Source organism: Cricetulus griseus (genome assembly GCF_003668045.3).
Source record: "Cricetulus griseus strain 17A/GY chromosome 1 unlocalized genomic scaffold, alternate assembly CriGri-PICRH-1.0 chr1_1, whole genome shotgun sequence".
NCBI lineage: Eukaryota > Metazoa > Chordata > Mammalia > Rodentia > Cricetidae > Cricetulus > Cricetulus griseus.
In genome coordinates this window covers 38,403,903-38,429,880 of record NW_023276807.1, presented here as the reverse complement: position 1 = coordinate 38,429,880, position 25,978 = coordinate 38,403,903, and the positions used below count along the sequence as shown (strand labels likewise).

Sequence of the window (25,978 nt, the reverse complement as noted above, 5' to 3'; positions counted from 1 at the left end):
ATAAACTTATAAAAATTTATATAGATGAAAAGTAAAAGCAAACAATAACAAAAACAGGCAGGTTAAAAGGAAACCGTTTTAGAATAAAAGAGGTTGTTTTCAATTCGCTGGATTCACAAAATAATAAAGAGAAATTCTGTCACTGATAGAACACTTCTCAATACTGTGGGAGGACTAAATTGTGACTTACTTTTCACCCTTACAATAAAGTGAATCAAAATTTACTCTGTGTTGTGTGTGTGGTGAGTGTGCAAGTGATGTAATTTCTCTCTCTCTCTCTCTCTCTCTCTCTCTCTCTCTCTCTCTCTCTCTCTCATCTATCTGTCTTTGAGGTAAGGTCCCTCACTAAACCTTGGGGTCAGTGACTGGCTAGACTGTCTGGGCAGCAAATCCCAGGCATCCTGCAGTCTCAGCCTCCCAGTGCTGGGATTACAGGAGCATTAACCATGCTGAGCTTTTACATGGATGCTGGAGATCTGAACCCAGGTCCTCAGGCTTGCACAACAAACACTTTACTCAATGATAAGTCTTGCCAGCACCCTCCCACTCATTTTTATTGACATCCTTAGGATAGTGTCAATCTCAGCACACATGAAAAAAATCACTTAAAATTCACATTAGGACCACCTTAGCTGTTACCTACGAAGGGTTTGGAGATGTAGCAACTTTGTACCCTTTCCCTTCCTGGCTGGTACCCTGAGTTAGTTGAAAACAATATTTTGTACCTGGTTTCGCTCCCAAATGCCACAGATCTTAACTTTTCAACAGAAAGGCTTCTGAAGAGAATTATTTTCATTTTTGTTTCTTGTTCAATTGCATATCCAGTCAACTGTGTCTTAAAACCACCCAGATGCTAAGTTTTGGTGGTAATCAAGACCTTGATTGATTCTGCAGATTCAAAGCAATGAGGTGCTCTAAACTGACAAAGATGGTCCAGTGTGTTAGCCCAGGACCAAACAGCAAACTCCTAATAGAACCATGCGACACATAACACATATCACTCATCACTTGCTAGGCTTTTATTCCGAGTTAGAAGTATGCCGCTTTGTGTGTTGAGTGCTTTGAACTGAGGGTGAACAAGGTCCCTAGAACCTCCTCCTGGCTGCCTCCCCCCTGTATGAGTGGGGGAGGGAGATGCCTCGGAAGCTGCTTGGTCTACCGAAGGTAACTCCCTTCTGGAGGAGTGGCAAGGCCTGGATGTCACAAACATCTTACGAAACAAGGTTTATTTTCAGCAAAAGAATACCACAGGTCTGAACTGGCCTAGAGAGGCTCTGTCATAGGCAGCCATTTTAGGAAGTGTTACTGTAGACCCTTTACATTTCTTCTGTGTATTTCCTATCCCTTATTCTTATGGCTTGCACCTCTTGGGAGCCTCCAGACCCCAAATCTATCTTGTTACCCCCGCCCCAAACTCTAAGTCTCAATGTCTTTCTGCAGGTTTTCACACTTGAACTGATCCTTGACTTTTCACACTGTGTGTTACTTCCATGCACTTGCTCAGCATTTATATCTTATTTTCCTGTTAATCTATTGTTAGTTTGTTTCCATTACAGACCTGAAATATCTTCTTAATCTGCCTCTTGCCATCTTATTTCTATTATAGTCTTAAATTATTAAGTCTGCAGGGCGTGGAATGGAAGCTCCCTCCTCTCCTCCACCAGACAGCGTTTTTCAAAAAACACGTAAAACAAACTGACTTAAGATGAGAACGTGATTTAAGGAACAATGGGGATCTTATCTGGTATATAACATGTTAATTTAAGTTAATGGATTAAAACAATAAAAAAACAAACATTTTTAGACAGGGTTTCTCTGTGTAGCCTGGCCATCCTCAAACAGATACCCACCTGCCTCTGCCTCCCGAGTGTTGGGATTAAGGCGTGAGATGCCCAGCTAAAATGATGTCTTGAGGGCTGGAAGTAGAGCTTTCGATAGACTAGGCACAGAACCTGCTCGGCATGTGTTAAATCTTGAGTTCAAACTCTAGCAGCACTCCTCCCTCCTCAAATCCTTGGGGATTATGACTTATAAGTTGTTTTTCCCAACATCTAGTTCAACTACACAGACAGTTATTTGAGTCCCAACTAAAACTAGCTAGGAAACCCATGAAGTTTCAGGTGGGAAATAGATGACAGAAAGAAAAGAGGGAATACTGTTTTCAGATCTAAAAAAAGAAGACATACTTCATGAAACCTAAGTGATCACAAGGCAACATGAATCACTGGCATTTTCTTCAGTGCTGCTCCCACTTGAGAAAAGTCTCCAGGGCTTTTACCCTCTATTTTATACGAAAGGTGATGTTTCTGAAGCCAAGATGCCTTCCAGTAAGTTGGGTAGAAAAAGCTTAACTTAGGAACCACTTTGGGATCCAAGTTCTAACAGAGGAGGTAGACTTTAGAGGAATCTGAACACAACCTCTCAGGACAAGATAGAATTTGTCTATCATACCAGGGTCAGGAAAGTAGACAAGAAAGATTTCTTTGAAAGACTTCGAGGGTTCTGTCCTTACAGGCAATGTGTAAATCACTTGCCTGGAAAAAACATACCAGATACGTTCATCCCCAGGATAATAACTGGCGTTCACAATTGACTTCCAGATGTTCTAAACATTGTTCCTTTCCTAAAGCCTGGGGCACATTAACAGTTCCCTAAGCAATACACCTGTCATGAAGGCACCCTGTGAAGTGACACACCTCTCAGCGACACTGTTACCTTTTGGTAGCATTCTGACACCGATGACACTGCTGCCTCCTGAGAAATCACAGCATCAAGGATGAGACAGAAAACAGAGAGACTGAGCCGAAGACAAGGAGATTCTAACAGCAAACACTGACTGTGTTTACACTGCACCCCATCCTTCGGGGTAAGCGAATGGGTACCCTAAAAAATAAGCTCTCTCCATGACTGGAGAACATCTGCTAAGGAAGCCCATTGGAAGATGATTTTACCAATGCTATAACAAGCTGGTTGCAAAGCCAAATGAAAATTCTAATGCAAGCTTTTCTGAAGGTTTGAATGGTATGGGGTAAAATTTAATCATTTGGTACTTTACCTTACATCACCATACATACATCATGTGTAGAAGTCTAGGAGGATGCAGAAGGCCAGAAGAGAGACCATGGAGTTAACATTATAATGCATTTCACAAAAACTTCATAGAAGAGTGCAAATTTATTACACCACCGTTGCCTCATGGGCATGGATTACAAAAGCAGAAATTGAGTGACTCAAAGGCTTTGACACGCAGTGCTTGAGACGAAACCATGTCAGAAACACAAAGTCCAACTTAATCAAGCTTCCACTTAATCAAGAATCACCAAATCAGTTTTTGTTAGTTGACTACTCTCTCACTCATCAGGTTATAGACCATTAAGTAAAAGACATTGGCAGAAAGCATGGCTCTGCCATGGCTCACAACCCTGGCTATCACTGAGTTGAACCCACAACTTCCTATCCTTTTGCGATGAAATTAGCACTGTAAAAAAAAAAATCAAACTAATACCAAGGAAGGATTCACATGGGAGGGAGAAGAAGCATTCAAAGGTCAAACAAACCACATCAAAATAGACAGCTCTAACTGCATAGACAACACAGAGCCACCCAGCATTCCTTCCTTTCTTCTCAGAAATGAAACAGGCCAAGTGGTTAAATCAAAACAATAATCACCACCACCACCACCACCACCACCACCACCACCACCACCACCACCACCACCACCACCACCACCACCACAACAACAACAGCAGCAGCAACAAAACCTCTGGTTCACCAAGATGGAGTAAAGAGAGCACTGACATCCTAATCAAAGCGGGTGCCCATCTCTTGGAGAGCTCAGAGAAAGCAGGCTTTCACTTATGGTAGAGACTGAATGGCCTCACTTGAGAACATATCAGTTCTGAAGGTATTTGTGTAGGATGCGGTAGTGTGTATAAAACTGCTCACTGAATAAGTTAGAACTCAAATGAGAAAGATAATATTGGACAGGCCCCAGATGGACTCTCAGATCATCTCCAGAAGAAATCAGACATTAGAAAACCAGATTGGTTTCTTCAGATGTGGGCTTGGAATGGGGCTTTCCTCCATTCCCCTAGGAACCAGTATCTGCCACTCATATGCAACATTTTATCAACGTAGCACCATTGAGACTGCAGAGTAGGACACCCCTCAACAAGTTCTCATGCCATACACTTTATGGAAGGGCTTTCAACCTGTCTGACTTTCCACTGCCTAGAAGACTTAGGAAAATTTCCTCCCAAACCACTCCATACCTAATGGCTCCATGATGACTTCTTCTGCACCATGGATGGCAGATCACTGAGCCACTGGCTTCACTTTCAGTGGATTGGGAAGAGAAGTGATTACTTCTTGTAGGCATTCCTGTTTCTTAGAGGGAATGAGTAGGGATGAGGAGATGATTCATTAAGAAAGCGTTAGTCTCATTCAGTTTGTCATTGATGTCAGTCCAGAAGTTCTAATAATAGCAGCAATGATGAGGCACCTCTGTGGGGTGTTTACTCGGTGCCAGGACTGTGCCTACCATAGTTTTAGTCCATGCAATATTCTCAGCAACTCCAGGAGGGGGCAGTTATTTTATTCACATTTTACAGCTGAGGAAACAGAGGCATAGGAGACCTCTGTAACTTCCTATCATGCCACATGATACAGAGGGGCCAGGGTAGACATAGGTTTTTTTTTTTTTTTTTGAGGGGGTGACTGAAAGTTTCATAACTTGGGAGGTGACCCTCTTTAAGAAAAGCAGCAGCAAGGTAGATGAAGTGCTGTACACAAGTCAAGAATTATTTGGAACAAGAAAAAAATCACCACGAAGTTGAAAAATTTTAAGTTAATGATTAGCACAAATACCAGGACATAATGTTTGCTACATGCCTACTAATGTCACTAATAGCCATTTTTTCTATTATTATGGGATGACAGTTTGCCTCCTTAAAATGACAATGATTTTGAAACATTTCTATACAGTTAAACAAGATTTCATCTCCACTCAATGTGAAGTATAACAAGCTTTTCTTTATTGATTAGATTATTGATTAGAAAACTTTCATTTGGCTCCAAAATTTGGTAGTAGCGTGTAAATTTTTAGTACTAAGTACAGATCTCAGGACTTTCTATTGTGTAAGAAGTTGTTCTGACATACTGGAAACTGATGAAATTGGTTAGCCTGCTTTATGTCTTCCTTGAAGTGTTTTTTTGCATTTTTTGTTATATTTGCCAATGTCAGTATATCATACCATATAAACAGGGAACCTTTTTGAATGGGCTCTGATGATTGAGTGACACATGTCCCAGCACATGTGACTTCACCACTGATGGACAAATTATTAAAGACAAATTTCATGATAAAATCCTCAAAAGAAAATGACTTATCTAAAAATGTTTTAACACATATGAAATTATATAAGTTCTATTATCCAACATCTCTCTCTCTCTCTCTCTCTCTCTGTCTCTCTTTTTAGGACAGGGTTTCTCTGTGTAGCTCTGGCTACACCACACTGGGCTGTTTAATATATCCTAATCAGGGGAAACTACTTAAAGGGATTTATATCTGTAAGATAATAAGAATTCTATTTGTGTCGGGCAGTGGTGGCACACACCTTTAATCCCAGCACGCCGGAGGCAGAGGCAGGCGGATCTCGGTGAGTCCGAAGCCATTGAGTTCTAGGACAGGCTCCAAAGCAATACAGAAAAACCCAGTCTTGAAAACACCAAAAAAAAAATTCTATTTGTATATATGCCAAGCCTTATTTCTCCTACAACACTTATTTCTGTCTGCTGCAGGCTCCGCAGAACATGAGATAATTTCATATACTCTCTGACCATGATAGTATATGGCTCTAGGTAAGTGAGTGGATGACAGGGGTATTTCTGAATATTTAGAATATTTTCAGTAACAACCACAGACAGAAATGATTTCACATCCCATAAGCATATCTCATCCCATCTAAACTCAATGTATCTCCCAGATAATTTTTTTTTCCCTAGTTGGAATTGTTGAAGGGTCCTACAGCTGTTCTAGTGCTGCTGTGCACAAGGAAAAGTGTGCTGGATAGGAATACGAAAGAAACAGAGGTTTTAGGTAATTTGAAAACTGTTTCCAGGGAGTGACATTCAGCTGTGTAGCAGTAACTTAATCCACTTGTTTCGGAGGGTGGAGTGAGAACAGGATGATTATAAATAGCATTTGAACAAAAGAATACTTTAAAAATTCCATGCACAATGTAGATGAATCCCAGATATTAGCGCACACCTTTAATCCCAGCACCTGGGAGGCAGAGGCAGGAGGATCTCTGTGAGTTTGAGACTAGCCTGATATACAAGAGCTAGTTCCAGGACAGGCTCCAAAGCCACAGAGAAACCCTGTCTTGAAAAACAAGCAAACAAACAAAAAACCAAACCAAACCACCACCACCACCATCACCACCACCACCAAAACAAAAACAAACAAACAAACAAAACCCCCCCAGCAACCTATGCTGGCCACACTGGCAAAGGTTTTGGTCATTCTGCTCAGTAGGTCACTCCCCAGCTGTTACATCGCCTTTTCCATTTCTAGTAGTCAGTGTCCCAAAGCCAAGAGCAACCTCGCTGTTTAATGGAAGTTTGTGCAGTACAGTATGTCTGAGTTTGGTTTGAGCAAACAGCCAGCACGTCTTTGTGATCATTAATGATTTTGTTTCCCAACATACTAAGGAATTAGAATAAAAACAAATAGCCAGTCTTTTGTAGCTTTAAGGAATTAGTATTTCCCCTAGGTCAAATTTCCATTTGAATTGCCTCAAAGTACATGAAAAATCAATGTCGTTCAATAAACAACTCTGTAGTTGAGACATTACTAGAAGAAAAATACCCCTATCTCTTTTCTTATATCATGATTTTCAAAAACAACTCTCTAAACCCCCACTCCCACCCCACAGGCTCTTGTTAAACAATATCCACACTGACATATGTTCTGTCTTATTAACAACAAGGCAAGACTTCTATGAACTCTTTAAGTAAATGCCTTTGACAGTTTTTTTTAAATTGTGCATTTTATTTTATTTTTTAAAAGATTTTTTTATTTACTATGTACACAGTCTTCTGCCTGCACTCCCGCAGTGGGCACCAGATCTCACTAAAGGTGGTTGTGAGCCACCATGGGGTTGCCGAGAATTGAACTCAGGACCTCTGGAAGAACAGTCAGTACTCTTAACCACTGAGCCATCTCTCCAGCCCCATAAATTGTGCATTTTAAGTCAGTGTTCTGCTTTGTATCTGGGATCGGCTTGAACTTGTGTTCCTCCTGTGTCAGCCTCCCGAGTGCTGGGATTAGACACCTGTACCAGACCTTGATGGTTTCACCTTTGTTTTATTTTATTTTTTAAATATCAACACCTAAAACATGGTCTGGGCTGCAGTTTGTCTCACTCATACTTATTAAGAAAACCAAAACTCAAAGCTCCTGAACTCTTTTCATAGGCACTTGAGTAAGTGTTATAATTAATAGGATAGCATTTCATTTAATTCAAATAAACCTGTGATGTATGTAATATTCACAACCTGCATAAGAGAATACACATGTAGAGACTGTAAATTATTTGCTCAAGGTCACTTAACTGTTCAGCAAGGATACAAGTCCTCAGACTCTCTGAAATCAGAACGCTGTATTTTAAAATTTCACATAAATATCAATTATTATTATCACTTTCCATTAGAAAGACTCCAGCTGATGCTAAGAACAGTTAAGATACAAGTCATGCCGAATCACAGAAATGACTTAAAGACCTATCTTTGAAAAATTCAAAGCCTGTATATTAAAAACAGTTAAATACCCCTTTAAATGGAACGGTACTTAATACGTATCACAGAGTAGGTGTTCAATGATGCTTCTTGGCACTGAAATGAATTTATAAGTAAAAGTGAGCGGGGCAGGTGATGTCTACAAATGGATCTCAGGACCTCTTAACTGCAAATGACTCTGAGGGTCCTTCAGATAGGGCAAGGATCCAAGAGACTTAATCCTGTGGGACAGAGGATGGATTTGAAAGAAGTTAAAAACAAGCCCCCTTCTAAAATGAACCCCAAAGCTTTACCACAGAAGAGGAGACAGAATCTCCAATCCTCCACCCCACAGCTACAGAATTCTGGGTCTGTTATGGTTTACTGGAATGGAGATGCAAGTGTTTCAGAGGGACCTTATTCTAGGATTTACGTATGTTCTCCAACCCATGGCTCTTCACTGTTACTAATATAAGCCCATTTTCTCCTTTGTGGTTCCCCAGGGAAATGGAAAATACTGATCAGCTAGAGAAGGCACTCATCCAGCCAAAGAACTTGCAGAACCTTCTTGTCCTTTGTGACCACTCTCCATGGTGGAGAACAATCAAATGTTAGTCAACATCCCTATGGCCTCTTCAGGTCTCCATCTCTCCATCTCATCTCACTATCCTATCCACTCAGATAGGTATAAATGGATAACACAGGGGAAAATCTTTTCAATAACAGCTAAAATGAAAGGCCCCTGTGGAAGTTATAGATTAATGTATACTCAAAACAAGGCAATTAGGACTTCTCACTGCCTGATACATTTAGTTGTTTTTGCATTCTGCTTATGAACAACATCTAGCAGATGCTGAGGTAGTATCTGCATTGTGTCTATGGCCAGTTAAGTCGAGGTGCAGGCCAACCACATACGGCTGTCCCTTCTTTCGCCGGGAGATTGAACTGAACCAACCCAGTTGCCTTCACGTGTTTATAAGTTTTGAATCCAGTGAGACAGGAACTCACTCAATTTGGTCATAACTCACTAGTGTCTCATAGCTCACAGATTTGAACTATCAGACACCAGTTCTAAACTTGACTTGCCCCAACTCTCACATTCCAGAATTGTTTAGCCTTCTTGAATACGGTGATAGCCACACGATACTCAAACTATGTCAACTATTATTTGTAAGATATTTAAGTACATTTCACAGGGGTCCTCTACAATATCCTTACCTGCTTCCTATCTTATGAAAAACAAATGCAGGCACATCTGTAGGATAATCCTTTCACCTATGGGGTGAGCCACAGCCTAAAGGGATGTCACTGCAACCTCACAGCTACATTAATGTTATGGGCTATGACTGTCAAATCACGTTAACGGCAAGTACTGTTGCCTATACGGGGTGGCTCTTTCATTAAAACTCCCTTTGTTCCTTTATTCATAAAAGGGCCCAACAATCCTAAGTGCCTTCCACGGAGGCAGAGAAAGATGTCTCTTTTAATCACAATATTGCTGAAAATCAGTCTCCCATTGCTTCATTTTCCATCTGCATGCTTCACTAGTCCAACTGTAACCCAAGAAAGGAGGACTTGGCACAAGTCCTGTGGATGAACACACCTAATTTACTGGACCTGTGATTTGTAACAAGAGGGAAATATGAGTATGCTAATAAAAATATCAGGATGGCACCCCCTGAGGTAAGAGCAAGTGTCCGGTGAGTACACTGAATTCCTAACTATTTTACTATCAACATGCCCATGGTTTTATGAAAGCATGAACTGAGTTTATGAAGACAGTAAGATGACTAATGAATATTCTTTTGTTTTCTGTTGAGAACCTGTGCTGGCTTCTAACTGTTTCATTTCTCCCCCACCTCTCTTTCAATTAACCTCCCTGTCTGTATTCTATGAAATGACACACAATATGGAGAAAGGAAAAAGAAAATCTCGCTGATTTATGAGTGGTCTCTCCTAAGATGACGTTTCTTTCAGCTAGATGTATGTTTGAATTGAGAGGACCTGCACAGACTAGTAATTGTCCCAAACGAGAAAGCGCTCCACCGTTTCCTGGTTGCTTGGCCAGCAGCTCACAAATGGCTCGTGGGCTTTTTGTGACACACACACACACACACACACACACACACACACACACACACATACACACACACACACACAGGTAGTAAGCTGACAGAGAAGGGCAACCGCATGTTCACTTGAAAAACCTGGAGCTACTTTAACAGCACGAAAGAGCAAAGCATGATTAAAAGGTTCTCTATCGCTTTCTTTTTGGTGGCACTGAGAATTGAACCAAGGGCCTTGTGTATTCAGGGCAGACATTTTACCACTGAGCTAAAGCCTCAGCCCTATCGGGGTTCCACATATTTTAAAACATTCACATCCAAGCAGGTTCCTTATTTCCTATACTGGAGTATAAAGCAACTCAATTAAAAGGCTCTGATATATCCTTCCTTCTGTTCTCCATAAACTACAGTCACCCCTGAGTCCTAGCATCTTCACAGATCACCAAACATGGGGGTATGGTGGGACCCTTGAAATGGATTTCAGGGATGACAACAACATTCAAGGAGCCTTCTATAAAGTTGGTAAAGACAGAATTGTGCTAACTTAAAAAAAGAGATTGACTTTAATTTTGGGGTGGGGTGAAGGGGTAGGTATTTGCACATGACTGCAGAATTATGACACTCTTAGAACACACGTGTGATTTCAATTTTCCCATGATGGAATTTCTTGCTACCCAATTCCTGTAAGCAGAAAAAAAATACATCATACAGACACATTGGAAGAATACATTGTTTAAATTACTGACGTGATCCCAAATAGTTTCATCAAATTTTACCCTATGATCACAAAATATTTCAGAAAACATGGTACCTTACCTTCTGAAATTTTTGTCAGCCTGTCAATCATAATCAACGATGGATACTTTTAACGAAGTGAGGTAGGGATTTATTACTTCTTTTACCTTTTTAATGCACTTTATTAGCTGAGCATTTTAATTCTGTAACTTGGATGATAAGGGAATATTGTGCATGTTGAAAAGACGTTATTTTATTTGTTCTAGAAACCTCTGAATCCATGTTAAATGTTCGTGAGGTACAACCCTCTTTCACCCCCTTTTTCTTTTACAAAAAACATTTTTGGTCTGAAAGATTTGGTTGATATTTTATTCAATCTACAAGTACTGGTGAACATCAACATGTCTGAAGATGTGTCAGGCCTCAAAGTACAGCCACACTTGGGCTTATTCTATTTTACTTCTAGTGAGATCACAGTGTAAAGGTAAAAATAAAATCAAACCTCCTTGGTAGAAACTCACCAAACCAAAAGACTAAGACAGGTGATTCTAGACATCACCTGTCCATGGATTTGAGAAAATTAAAAAAAATATGTAAAGTAGAAAGTATGATTGTTATTAGGGGGTGCAATATCAATATAGAACACTAGCAGCCAGAATTTATAAGGAAGCAACATCATGGTAGTTGGGTGAGTATTCTGTAGGTGCTGTGTATAAGTGCATCGCAACTGACCAAAATGAATGGCTTATAAACAAAAATCAGAAATTTCTTTCTGTGAGCCCATTTTTTTTTGGTATGGCCATTATACTAAGCAACAAATGCTAAATCTTATAGCTCACATTCAGGTGAGTTTCTCTAACAAGAAATGAATTAACACCGTAAAATGTAGACAGTTATCGAAAACCAAACTCCTCTTTGTATATAAGAAAATTAAAAAAATTAATTTGAAGAGGTGAGCTGCTTCTAAATTAAAAAACAGCCAAGACGTTGATCTCTTTTGCAGTAAATGGAGGATAGAGAAAAGTATGTTAAGTGTTAGGGGTGGAGCTCAGTGGTCTATCATGTACATAGGTTTGGTCCCAGCACAGAAAAGAATGTAACAGATAAATAGTGAGAAGTTTGGTTGGCGTACCAATCGTGCAATGCTCTCCATTCCATCCCTGGCTGCATTCACACTTGCCGTCCTTACAGGTCCCATGTTCGGCACAGCGAGGGTGGCAAGCTCTCTGATTGCATGCTGGGCCGGTCCAGCCTTCCTCACATCGACAAGTGCCTCCCATACAAACACCATGTGAGCCGCAGTCCACTGAGCATATTTCTATATTGCAGCAAGAGGTATCCAGACAAGAGAAAAGAATGGGTTGGGGGTGAGAAGGAAGATTATTTGGGGTTACTTCTTGCATTTGTCAAAGTGAAAAGCAAAGTCATTATAAACCACAAGAACTGTACACCAAGTTAATTTTAGCTGCAATGAGTAGGCACTATGAATGGTAGAATTTTACATTCTTTCATCTTCTTTAATTTTATATGTGGCTATGTGGGTACATAAAACACACACAACAATTGTTTGGGAAATTTTCTTTATATATAAAGATATATTATACACAAAACACTATGTATATAGAATAGACATATATAAATATATAAGACTACCCCTTTGCAGTCAAGAAAAAACATGCGCACCAAAATGATGAGATATTTGAGTAGCTAAGTGTGTCAAGTACTTAACAGAAATTGCATTATATACAGTTACTGAAAAATGAAAAGGGCTGATTGCTAAAGCCAAAGCTTAAATTTTTTAAATATTCAGAAACTTTAAGGCAACTCTATTATAGAAAGTGCATTAGCTTGTTCACACGCAGGCATGCTGGTTAAATAAGGGGAAATGTTGTTTTTCCTATTTAGTAAATTCGTACTCTTGACAGCTACAAATTGCTTAGCCCACATAATAGAAAACCAGTTTAATAATATATATACACATCAACTCTGTCATTTGAAAGACAAAGATTTTCATCTCCTGGAATTCTTGAAAGGCACACAATGACCAAATGCCTTCAAACTGTATAACACTGGATTAAGCCTTTAAAAAGAATTCAGATGTCTGAAGTAATTTTTTTTTATGTAGCTTTCTTAAGAGCTTTATTTAACTAGGTCTAACTGAGAAAGAGGGAGTAGGACAGGGAGAGGGAACTTTGAAGGATATTTGAGTTTTTATTCTTTATGTATAAAGTTAACTGTGGATTTTATTCTCAGACGGCAAAACTACTGTTCCAGTTTGAGTTTTCATTCCAAAATCATTTGTAACAAATAGAAAAGAGATGGTTGCCTTATTTCTTTAAAATAAAATGTTGTAAGTATTTATATCACCACATACCCCTATTTCTACACCCAGTCCCCAAATGATATTTCTTGGGCACCTCCTTATCTACATCCTTATCTATTTTTGACACCATAATAAGGCATTGTAAGGACTGTAACATTTCTGAAAAGCAACACTCAGGGCATTAACTGGGAGAGAGTCGTGTCTCTTCTTTACCTTATGCTATGGTTTTCTATATCCTTTGAATTAATTTTTTTTATTCAGAGACCTAGAAGGTTTGATTAACTTTAGAGCAACACAACATCTGCTCAGCATCAGAACAGGGGTGTCTTTTGGAGGTCCTCCTTTTATTCAATGGAATCAATTTTTCATTAGGGTGAAGTTGTTTATCAGCATCTAACACACTGGCTGTGAGCAAGGTGCGTCAATCTTTGTAATGAACTTATTAATTAGAGTTAATTTAATTGAAGTGGAATTGAAGGGCTAATTAATGGACACGCTGCTGATGAAGATAGAGGGAAACTCTGTTGCCTTCAAACCTATAAACTTTCTCATGGAAATAATTCATTTTTCTCCCTCTTTTAATAGCTTTACCCAATGTTCTGGTTATAAATTCTACACTCTTATTGAATCTAGATATCTGAAGGTCATTTTTACAATAGGAAAGGAGGTAGCTGGCAGTGTTTTCCTTTAGGATTCATTTGGTTAAAAACCTTAGATTTATACTGCTGGTAAATGTTGAGCCACATATGTGAGTGAACCATAATATTGGGACAAGCTGTAAATAAGAGCTATGAAGCAGTAGATGAAGGGGTCCGACATGAAAGGGGATGATTTCAAAGGCTATGCATGAGCAGTTTGAACTCACTGTGATTTACATTAAGGTCTCTGTCTTTTCACAGCTGATAATTAAGTTTAATACTTTTCTGTATTTAATCTATTCTCCAAAAGAAGAAGAACACTTCATTTCTTACTTGTCTGTACATTGAGTTTAATGTGTTACACTTCTGCTGTGAATTGAAGACATAAAGATGAACAGAACAAATATCTCCACCCACCTGCTATTTGTATTTAGATTTTAGAAGGTTTTTTTAAAATTTAGATAGAATTTTTATTTTAATTTTCAACTGTAAAGTCACTATATCAGCATGGATGACATCTAATCTTAACACATAAAATAATACATGAGATGGATAGCCAATTTAATCTTTGAACTAACATTTATTTTTTGATATTTATGGCAAGATGATTTTGTGAAGATGGATGCCATTTTTAGTCATTTAGTGTGTAAGATTTACATGGAACAAAGCCAGTGGGCATTCCATCTGCTCCTCTGCTGCTTGGATGAGATTGTGAGACAAACTGGAATGATGACGACATCCCTGCAAGGGCTACTTTACAGCGATTGAGCTTACACACACACTCACGTGTGTGTGTGTGTGTGTGTGTGTGTGTGTGTGTGTGTGTGTAACATACTGGAATGATGACATCCCAGCATGTGTTATTTTACAGCTAGTGTGTGAAGCAGACTGGAATGAATGTCATTCCAGCAAGGGCTACTTTATAGTGAGCATGCTTGCGTGCTTCCCAGTGAGTGTTACTAGACCTGCACTCCAGAGAGACAGAGACTTACTCATCCCTATATTAAACTGAACTGGATTTTCTTTATGCAATGCATTTCTCTCTCTCTCTCTCTCTCTCTCTCTCTCTCTCTCTCTGTCTGTCTAGTCTTCCCTTCCTCCCTCCTCCTCCCTCCCTCCCTCCCTCCCTCCCTCCTCCCTCCCTCCCTCCATTCCTTTTTCTTCTTTTTTTTTTGGTACAGGAGCTGGAAATGTAAGTAACAATTCAGAAATGAATGAATGCTTATTCTGATTCTTATAATCCAAATATGTATTTCTTAAAAAAAAACTGGACAAACTGAATGAATGCAAACTTAGTGTCCTGCACTCACGATTGGTAAATATCAGTTGGCAAGGATCCCCTAAAACTCTTTAGGCCCTTCTACAACCTAGACAGTTGGCAGTCATGAATTTTCTAACCAAAGTTTTGGGCTATTATTTTGACAAAACAGGCATAAACACACAATAAATTATGTCTGCTATGAGAGGTAAGTGCCAATGATGGAGTGTCAATCAAAGAGGTAGGGAGGGAGGGAGGAAGGGAGGGAGGAATGGAGGGAGGGAGGGAGGGAGGGAGGAGAAACTGGGAGACAGGAAATGAGAAAATTCACTCTTGGTTGAAAAGAAACTCTGTAAGACTATTACAAATCAGCTTATAGAAAACTTTGTTATTTCTAGGATTCTCCTTGCAGAATCAGAGATGAATTTGCTTGGTAGATTCTGATCACAGGGAGAAGAGATGTCAGACAAGTTTCTCAGAGTGCCAAGAAAGCAGAATCTATAAAGATACTAGTTTCCCCAACACCGTCTTTATAAATGACAACGTGTGGCTGCATAGAGGACTCAGCAGCTAAGAACCCTGGCTGCTCTTTCAGGAGACCTGGGTTCAGTTCCCAGCACCCACATGGCAGCTTACAACTGCCAGGAACTCCAGTTCCAGGAGATTCCATGCCTCCCTCTGGGCTCTGTGAGCACTGGGCATATATGTGGTGCACATACATACACGCAGACAAAACACTCACACATAAAAACAAAATAATAAATCTTTGGGAAAAAATTAACCAGCAATGTGAATGATCTGCATGGCAGTATTTTGATTCACTTTATACTACTAGGTCATATTAATAAAGAAAATAATTTCATTCCATGGCTCTGCTATTTGGGGGATACAGTGAATACTTTGAAGTGGAAGCTCTTTTGAATTGGCGAGGAATGGAAACAAGATATAGCTCACCTTTACACACTACTACCGGTTTGCTAATGTCCTGAGCACAACCACAGCATCAACACTTGTCTGTGCATGAGACTCTATTCTGTGGGCCATTCCTCTCTTAGCGCATCCAAACTTAACTACTAGTGTACAACTTTCTCACAACTGTGGTTTCCAAATTGCATTTGCAGAAGTGGTAGAAATGGTATTTGGATCTCATTATTAAAATCATTCGATGGAGCTACTTATTTGTACTCATTGTTCCAAGTACGTCTTTTGTTTTATTTTTATTTTATTTTTTAAGAGAGAACCCTGATATAAAGTTCAGATTTGCTTTGAACCTTTGTTTCTCTGGTCTCAGTCTGTGGAGAGCTGGGATTAGAGGAGTGGCAGCTTATACTAAGTACATACATTAGGTCATCCCGAAGTACCACAGTGAGGATCACTCCAGGGTTTTATGATGAGTAAACTGAGACTCTCAGTAATTTTCTAAAGACTAAAGATCCATGAAATAGACTTGGCTATGAACACATGTATCTGACTTCACAGTCCAAGTCCTTCGACACATTCTAACAGTTTCCTGAGTCACAAATGGCCCCTTACCCACCCCTCCCCTGAGACTGTCATGTTTAAATGAAGGCAAAGTGTTAATAGAAGTCCCGGTGAAAATTTCCAGTGTTCATCAAGATGGGATCACTCCTCTGAGTTTAGCAAATTACTCCATGTAACACTTGGTATGATATTATACTGGCATCTAATTAGTTCACGTGTGCTCATCTTTACTCCCAATTAAAACTGTAATTTTCCAAGCTGAATGGCATCTTCTCACACTGTGTGACTAATGACTGGGAATATCATGGAATTAGTTCTTAAGTTGTAACCAGCATTACCCAGCATTACCAAGAAAAAAAGGACATTCCCCCATCACCCCAATAATAGAGAAGAAAGAATTGTTAATAATAAACTACCTATTTATTTCCTTCTTATAAACAATAACTACCTCATATTTTTAAACATTTGTATCTTTAAACAAAGTGTGCTTAAAAAAGTCAAATATCTCCAACATTGAGTAAATTACAGTGAATACTCTATTGCATCATATTAATTGACCTTACCATTTGAGCAGTCTGGGCCAGTCCAATTCGGGTCACAAGTACAGGAGCCGCTTTCTTGAAGGTATGTCCCATGGCCTGAGCACTGGTCTGGACACATGGTCTTCAGTATTTCACAGTTGCTGCCACCCCATCCTGGATTGCAGTGACATTCCCCATGGATACACACCCCATGATTAGAACATCCAGGGTCTAGACAGTCCGCTAGTGTCAAGAGATGAGAACATATTTATTTATTTATTTATTTATTTATTTATTTTGGTATATAATCATAGTCCCCATTTATTTATTTATTTAAAAAAATTTTTTTTATTAGTTCAAGTTAGGGAATTTTTTTTGTCCCCATTTATTTTTCTTGTTACATAGTAGTACTTTGTGATAATGCAATTCAAACAGTTCCCCACTGAGGTACATTAAATGAGAACATATTTATTAAAGCTGAAAGATATCATACATGAAGGCTAAAGAATCAACTCTCAATTCATTCGAATGTTCTAGATAATCAAACATCCAGCTCATCAAGAACTTGTGTCTAAAAAAGCAGAGAGCTGTAATACAACCAAGCATTAAGAACCAACCCGATGTCATTTAGGCAACCGAGACCCTTAAAAGGATTTGTCATCTCATGAATTAGACAAACATGCTCTTGAGTGTTCAGACAATCGCTCTGTGCTCTGCTTAAGCACAGCCATAACTACCACCTATTTGGGAGCAGACCCTGTCCAGGCTGACCTGCTCCATGCCCACTGACCACTGACAGCTGCATGGGATCCTCAAATTGTTTGAGAAATAAATGAGTTGCACACTCTATCCTTCTTAATTCACTTTAATGTGCTTTAGATGATGAGATTTAATTTAGCAATTTGACTCAATAAAACTTTACACTTGTACGGTCAATGGCCTGAAAATTTAATTCCAGAGACTTAATTGCATTACTTTGTGAGTGAAGATCAATAAAATCAATTTGATTGGAGAACGGAAATGGCACTTTTTTTGCTTTCTGGAAAAAAAACCAAACACCCCAAACCCCAGTTTAACTGAGCTTTACAGTATAGGGTCTGGACTCTCATCATCACATACAGTGATGGAACACATGTACAAAGTTGTTCTTACTCACTATGTTCAATTGTTCTTTATAGAGATGCCACAGAAGTTGGCATCAATGCAAAAAGCTAAAAAGTAACAAATAACTAGCCAGTCCTTTGTTGGGTTTCAAGACACAAATGCTTGCTTGCTTTCTCAGAGTAAAAAAAGAAAAGAAAAGAAAAGAAAAGAATTCCTCATGCTACAGAAACAGAACAAAAGGGTTCTTTGGTATTCGTTCTTTTTATTAGATAAAACATTAATAAAACAATGCATTAATAAATATGGAAATAAAAATTGCTTTCATAAAGAAGCATGTGAAAGAGAGATTCATTTGCCAAACTGTAGATTACAGATTAAATCTGTTTCTTTTATAGAGATAACAATAGGATTCGGTAAATATTGACATGTTTACCTTCTTCACAATTTTCTCCTTTGTATCCTGAGTTGCAAGCGCAAGAGCCCATGATGCAAATCCCACGACCCCCACACTGCGGGTCAATGCACTGGGTAGTCGGCACATCACACTCGGTGCCCTTCCAGCCACTGAAACACAGGCAGCGGCCCTTGGAGTACTGCCCGTTGCCACTGCAGAGCACCGGACAGGCTGCTGCGAAATAACACATGACAGAGGATCAACAGCCACGTTCTTCATTGAGCCTCGAAAAGAACAAGTGATGTGCCATTCCCACCCCCCCTTTGTTTCCTGTGTTGCTAAGTTTTCTCAACTGGATGTATTTCTACAGCTTACTTAGATCGGCTTAAGAAGAGAATCTAACTTGCATACCTCTTGAACAATCCGGTCCCAGAAATCCTGGGAAACAATGGCAAGTTCCAGAAACACACTCTCCATTTCCATGGCAATTTCGGGGGCATTCCACCACAGATTCTGAGGAAGAGAGACAGAGGGAGCATTTGTGATGATGCCTGCCTCTCTCAGAAGCGGTCACTCTATTCATTTTCGTTAGGTGTTGATGCAATCATAGATAGCTTACTCTATAACCCCCAAATCGACTCATGATTATCTGCAAAGTGACATAAGGCAGGGACGCTTCAAATGCAGATTTTTAAACTGTTCCCTTCCCCACAGTAGTTTATAATATTTCTTATGGAGCTCTAGGGCTTGCCATATATTCACAAAGGAACAATTCAAAACCAGTACATCTTACACGTGCTTCATCACCCTAGGAACTACTCAAATTTGGTAAAAATGATTCGGTTTCTATTCTGCACAGAGTTTGGGCAGTTGGAGGAAAAGAATGCTTTAAGGGCCGATGGCTCTTACCTATAACAATGGTATTAAAAGACACCGGCTCTGGATTTTTACCATCGTTATAAAAAGCCAGATGCCAGATTCCAGAATCCAAGTACTGGATGAAACCAGCTTCGTGCAGGCTGACGGATCTCGCCTGCCGCCCGGCTCTTTCAGATTCCACCAGATTCCGCCGTTCTCTTGCTATTAACCTGCTGCCATCCAGGAGTTCCACAAAATCGTACTGGGGACGAGGGTAAGGGAAACGGTGTTAATGGCCAGGAACAACATGCTTACGCTACTTCTTAAAGCTTTTCTCTTTTGCAAATAAATACAGATCAAGAAGGACGTTCTTGAACGACAGATCCAAGAGACAGAAGCCTTCTAGGCATGGGATTTATGAGGATAAGGACCACCTGTTGTATCCCCTTGTATTTAAACTGAAGTGATTGTCTTCTTCCTTTTCAGGGAGTTAAGACTTCCAAATTCAATTCTCCTGACTGATAACAAGTTTGGTAAATTTAGGCAGTCTGGAGATATAAACATGAAATCGATGTGATTTTATTTAGACTATGATCGGCTTAAGATCTACTCCTACTTGACGCCTATTTATAGCAACTAGTATTGTCTACCCTGTACTGGGATCAGTCTTATTCCTGGAAGCAGCTCTTTGGGCAAGGCAGTCATGGTTACTCTTGGGGACTCCTCAGGAGGCTCAGCAGGACCGCCTACCTAGAAAGTGGTGCAGCTGGTCTATATACGGGTGTACCTTGCTGCAGAGTTGGGGTCATTTCCTGCACAGCACTACATTTCTCTCCTGGGATGCTAATGCAACCATACAAACTTTCATGGAATTTTCACATAAATACAGTTAGGTTACATTCATATTCTTTATTAAAGTCAATAAACTGATTAACAGATGGGTTTGGTGGGATGGAGAAACAACAGCATACAGTAAGGGACATAATAGTAGCTATCCTTGAAGCTACCTTCTGTTCTTACTACAATTATTAACCACAGACATCAGAGGTCAAAAGAACTGAGCTGGAGAATTTAAACTATGGAATATTGTTGACAACAATAGGGTAGGTAAAATTTTGTTAGCAAATGTCAGTGAATTTGAAAGATACTGAAAAGTCTCTTCGATATTGGTTTTAGTAAACCTTTTAACTAATGACTTCTATGGCTATATACTTGTCAGTTTCATTTTACTTCTGAGATATATTTAGTGTAAAAGCTCATAGATTTATGCAGATACAGACTATACATAAAACAAAACTGTAGTACTATATATGTGCATCATAATACTTTATGGTTGATTCTTCAAATGGAATGGTTGTTGTAGGAAAAATTCTTATATGGCTCTCTTAATTCAATCAAATAAAATTAATTGTTGGGATTTCTGGGAAGTATGTTTAGATAGATTGCCACTGTGCAGACCATAGACATTTATTATTGCAATAAGAGAAATTAATATGTGATGGAATCTTTACTTAAATAAGAGCATTTGTTCTTTGGGTAGTAATATGCAAAACATAAGCAAAATATATGCTAGCTTCATTAGCACTCAAAAATTTTCAATTTTCTTACAAGAACAAAAATAACGATTTCTCTGGCTATTTGTAAAACATTCACTGGAATTCTATTCCCTCATGATTTGAGAGGAGAACAAAGTTTAAATTTGAATGGTATCTCCTCCTCAACTAAGTCATCTTCATTTATTCATCAGTAGATATTTATATTATTGTGGAAAAGCAAGAGGGAAGTTCCCTTTTGTGGCCCATCACAAATACGTTTCTCTCTTAACATTATGTAACTGCACGTGGAAAGGGGAGAAATTTTGAGTTTTAACTGGCCTTTCAAGTCTAAAGTTAGTCATCACTGCCAACAAAGTGATGGGCATGTGTACCACACCTGAACATCGATGGAACAGTGGTGGGAGCCATGAAGTGCCTGGTGGCTTCTACCCATCTACCCAGATCTAGATTGTTATCATGACATTTCACAGATGACATCAGGAGAGGGATTCAAAACTACCTTCTTTACACTGTGACCATCTCCACTCAACATAACCAAGTTGTATGGCTTGCTCCTCAGGCATTATGTGGTCATATACAGGTAAGTTTGAGTTCTGCCGGAACTGTCTATGAACTGATTTCTTAGGGGAGGAGTCTCAAAAGATCTTATTCTATTTTCAGTATGAAATCCTTTGGATTAACTCTTCAGTCTCAAACTGTGGAGGGCTATCACACAGTTTATATATGTGGATGGGATAAACTGGAACTACTGCAGGGAAATTTTCTCATGATATTACCTTATTCTTATGCTATTACCTATATATATAAATATATAAGGTGTGTGCTATATACACCCATATGTGCATGTGTTATACACTTTGAAGTTCTTTCTCAGGTTTCTTAGAACCTCAATGTATTAATAAGGTGCTGTGTAAAATCAATAGAAGAAAATGTTGCTTACAGTTCTTTTCAGTGCTTTATTATTTAATCAGCCAATGTAAAAATGCAAATAGGCCTTTTCTGGTATCTTGCTAGTTTACTTCTGAAAGAGCTAAGACTATCTATCTAACTGTTTAGTTCAGTTTCTGCTATTAAACTGATGGGACCTCAGAGTTAGTGAGTGGTTGGCTGTGTCTTCAATCAACTATTGTTTTTTGAGGCCAGCTTTGATATGTAGGCCTTGCTGACCATTAGCTACCAAATCTCTTGCCCTGCCTGTTAAATGCTGGCATGATAAGCACATGCCATCACACTCAGCCTTTAAAAACTCCCCTCCAAGTTTCTGATGGTGGTAGAGTCTTGCTGGATTTCACTGAAACACAGAGAAGGAAAAGTTTTAGAAATCTTCCAATTCAACTCTCTCATTTTACCAACACACACTGAATCTTGGAGGCATTAAATTACTCCTATAAAGTCACTCATGGAATAAAACCAAAAAATGGAAAGGGTGTGTTCAGAACTCAGGCTTCTACTCTTTTCTGAAACAGCCTTCAGGAAAATGTGTAGCACACCACAGCACAGGAGCTGTAGAACACAGAACTGCTTCCTTAGGCTTCCAACTGTCCAGGAGAATAAATCGGCCATTGGTGAGAAGAAAGTCAATTGGTTCCTTGGCAACGATCAAACGGACAGTTTTATAAAGGGTCACAAAGACTTTGACTTTCAAAACTCAAGTGACTATTCTGAGGGGCTGGCCAATTTTAATTATTTCAGGTTGATTTATTTAATGTTCCCCAGGAACAGAGAAATGTTCAATTTGGGCTGCTTTATAGCATATTTCATGTTTAAACACTGAACTCAGAACCAGCTGTTTGCTCTGCTGATCTTGAATAAGCCAGAGGAAGGAACTCTAATAACCAAGGCTTAAGGAAAAGCATACCCTACACAAATACATACACGGTGGTAGAAAAGAAGATGGGCACTGTATTGAAATAACAGAGCAATTGTAAGAAAACGTGAGACTGCATCTTTCATTTCCCTAATTTTATGTGTTCCAATCTCATGCAAAAAGTCAGCTATATATCCTTAAACCAACGTTTTTAAAGCATGCAACACAAAACATGCTTTTAAAAACAGCCCCGGCTAGCCTGGAACTTGCTACATGGAACAGGCTGGCCTTGCATTTTATCTGTCAGCCCTTTAGCGTCTATCTTTCAAGTGCATGCTACCATGCCTGGACACAACACACATGCTCCAATCAGACATCATTTTCAGAAAACTTCAGGTTGCACATTCACAGATGTGCTGGACTTAGAGGAGTCTCCCTGCAACTGGAGAAAAAGAACTTAATTTCATGTGGAGAGAGGTTTCTGCACCTTACTGGACTGCTCATGTAGATACAATCTATCTGTAGTAACTGGAGTTCAACAGACTCACTTTCATTGATATATTTTTATTTTTTATATCTCTGTGACTAATGAGATGGGGATTTGATTGGCATTGCACTAAATCTTCAAATAGCTTTAGATACAATGACCATTTTCACAATGGGTAAGTCTTCCAATCCATGGGTATGGGATGGCTTTCCATTTTTTAGTGTCTATCTTTATCCTTCGGAGGTTTAAAGTCAGTATCACACTGGAATCCATGTTAAAACTTTAAACTGGATGCATGCATATTATAACAAGTGTTTGTCACAGAAGAACCAAGGTATTTACTTTGATGTCACAGATAAGAGAATATACTGTAAAATAGTAGTCAAAAATTACACAGGCATCCAAGCCATAGATGTTTTAGAAAACATGCTGTGCATTCTTTCAAGTTGTGATTTCTTTATTAGTACTTGGCCAGATTTTCATAATTCATACTCTAAGATTATAAAGAACCACAGAGTATGAAGTCTGTACAAAAATGAAATAAAAAACCAATATGGAATTCCACAAGGAGATAAACTTATTATAAAATATGTCAAGTTCATCTAAATGTTAATTAACTAGCTAGTATTCTTTTTAATTCCTCTACTTACTAGCATACTACATCTTGGAAAAATTTCTCTTCCAATTTTATAGTAGATAATTCAAATATTTTTTCTCTAAGACATTATGGAATCCCCCCACCCTGTGATAGAGATTGAAACTCAGGGTCTCCTCTATTATATCTCACCCCCCATGAGACCTATTCTAAGTAACAAAAATCACATTTTTCAAATTGCATAAACCATGACTCAATTATTATGGATTTCCTTATTTTATGGTAGCTGGGATTAAATTTAGGATGTCAGGGCTTCAAAGACTTCAGGGGAAGTCATAGTCTTAGTATATTTTCTTAACTTTGTAATTTATCTCACTAAGTTGCTTAGGCTAGCCTTGAATTGTCATTCTCCTGCTTCAGACTTCAGACTACCTGTGACCACAGGTCTGTGCAACTAGGTTCTAGTTCCACTCTGGACATTTTGGTTCTCCAGCTCTTATAGTGCAGGTATTTCCATTCAACGAATTGACTTTAAAGTGCTGTAGATTTATTTAGTAGGCTGAGGACTATATCGACTCCATAATGCTTGATTTTTTTGTGCACTGTCTGCCTATTCATCTTACTGTTCCTTTATTTCCAAAGACGATGGTGGTTAGAATTGGGAAACTTTGTAATTATCTTGCTTATTATACTTGTGTTTCCATATTTTCTTCACTAGAAATAAATATGACATCTCAAAAACTGCTTTAACCAAACATCAATAGACTTAAGATGAATATGCGTGCATCTGTGATGTGAAAGGTATAAAATCATCTGAAATGACAACAAAATCCTAGAAAATCTACAGTGTGCTAGATGCTCAGTGTTCATTAAGTTCCTCAGACATTTTAGCCATTTTAACCAATCATTTGCAATGCAAGCCAGGCCCCCTTTCCTACTAGTGACTCAGAAGCTACAGTCAAACTTCCTTCTGTTGCAAAAGATCCATTTAGATGTGATGGCTTCAACCACCAGCCGGAGTTTCCAGGCTAGAGTAACATCTGGAAATGCAAACTAGGAGTCCTCATCTTATTGAAGTCACAACCCCCACTCTTACCTGCGTATGGGAAGGTGGTAAGCCTTTCCGGCCATAGACTCCGATCAATGCATCCTTCTGAAGAGAGATGTTGAACTTAAGAAACTGTGGCTGATCAATAAAGAGCTGCGATCTCCAGAAGATCCCGGGGGGAACCTCTTGAATTGCTCTCCGGCCAATATCAAGTTCTCCAGAATCTATGGTGTTATTTTCATGTGTAATTCCACCTAATTTTCCTGAATGTGAGAGATCCAGCGATGAAGAACAAAACATTAAAATAACAGGGTTCTTTTCAAAGAGTTATTTCCCCTCATTGTTCAGGAATTCTCCTTCTGATACGTGTGATACTCCCTTGCTGTTTTCACTTTAAGAATTTTTTTTTTTTTTTTTTTTTTTGGTGAAGTGTTGTTTTACTAACCCTCATCTGACATTCTTTAAGGCATTTAAGTCAAAATTCTCCAACTTCCCCCCAAGGTATGGTGATCACTGAAGCTATTTCCACACAGACGGTGTTTCTCATTTATTTGAAACATAAATGCCTTATAAATTATACGCCTTGTTATTTCTTGGGAGAGAATTTAGTCTGGTGCTTATCTAACCATACTATAATTCTGCAGAGTGTGAATTAAGGCAAAACGGATTATCAAGATCCCTGAGCCAATCTTTAAGGAACCAATCAATGTTAACATTTAATGTCGTCCTCTTTAAGTCATACACCAGGAAAAAAATAAAAAAAAATCGTATGTCAAAAGAGGTAAGTAGGGGTAGTGGGGCATCAAGAAACAAAAGAGGGGGCAAGGCTACATTCTTTTAAATTTTAGTGTCACCTGACACAAGACTTCTTATTTCTTGACCCACCATGAGTACTAGGGGGCATACTGTGCCACCCTTCCCCAATGTCCTTCAACCCTCAGGGGAAACAAACAAACAACCCTCTGCTCCCTGAGAATCCCTGCCATCTCCCAGCACAATGGCCAGGATCTAGAAATCTGACCCAAGGCTGTTTTGGGGGTTGGTGTTCCCCTTTGCCTCTTGGCCAACGTCCTTTCTTAGGTGATCTCCTGGCAACAGGTGGGGGTTTAACAGTTTACTGCAAGTGAAAACACAAAGAAAAGGTTCCCTGAAGCCGAAGAGACAGGAAGCAAATTATTCTCTATCAAATCCAACCCTTTTAACTTGATAAAAAGTTGACTTACCATTTTTTTTCCGTTTTCATTAAACTGGAAATAGCCTCCAGAGAACTTGTTAATTCAAAAATTTTTAAGATTTAATCTCAAATCTGAGAATTATGTCTTATCCTAAA

At 39.0% G+C, this 25,978-nt stretch overlaps 1 protein-coding gene across 1 annotated transcript in view; it reads right to left on the bottom strand.

Moving 5' to 3' along the window:
• The window catches only part of Tenm3 (teneurin transmembrane protein 3), a 590,659-nt gene that overhangs the window by 89,330 nt on the left and 475,351 nt on the right, over positions 1-25,978 (bottom strand). The window contains exons 7-12 of the mRNA XM_027391059.2: positions 24,697-24,911; positions 19,207-19,417; positions 18,709-18,810; positions 18,337-18,531; positions 16,842-17,042; positions 11,710-11,895 (exon numbers count right to left, since the gene is read on the bottom strand). Coding sequence (XP_027246860.1) covers positions 11,710-11,895; positions 16,842-17,042; positions 18,337-18,531; positions 18,709-18,810; positions 19,207-19,417; positions 24,697-24,911 — 1,110 coding nt within the window. The remainder of the gene's footprint in view (positions 1-11,709; positions 11,896-16,841; positions 17,043-18,336; positions 18,532-18,708; positions 18,811-19,206; positions 19,418-24,696; positions 24,912-25,978) is intronic.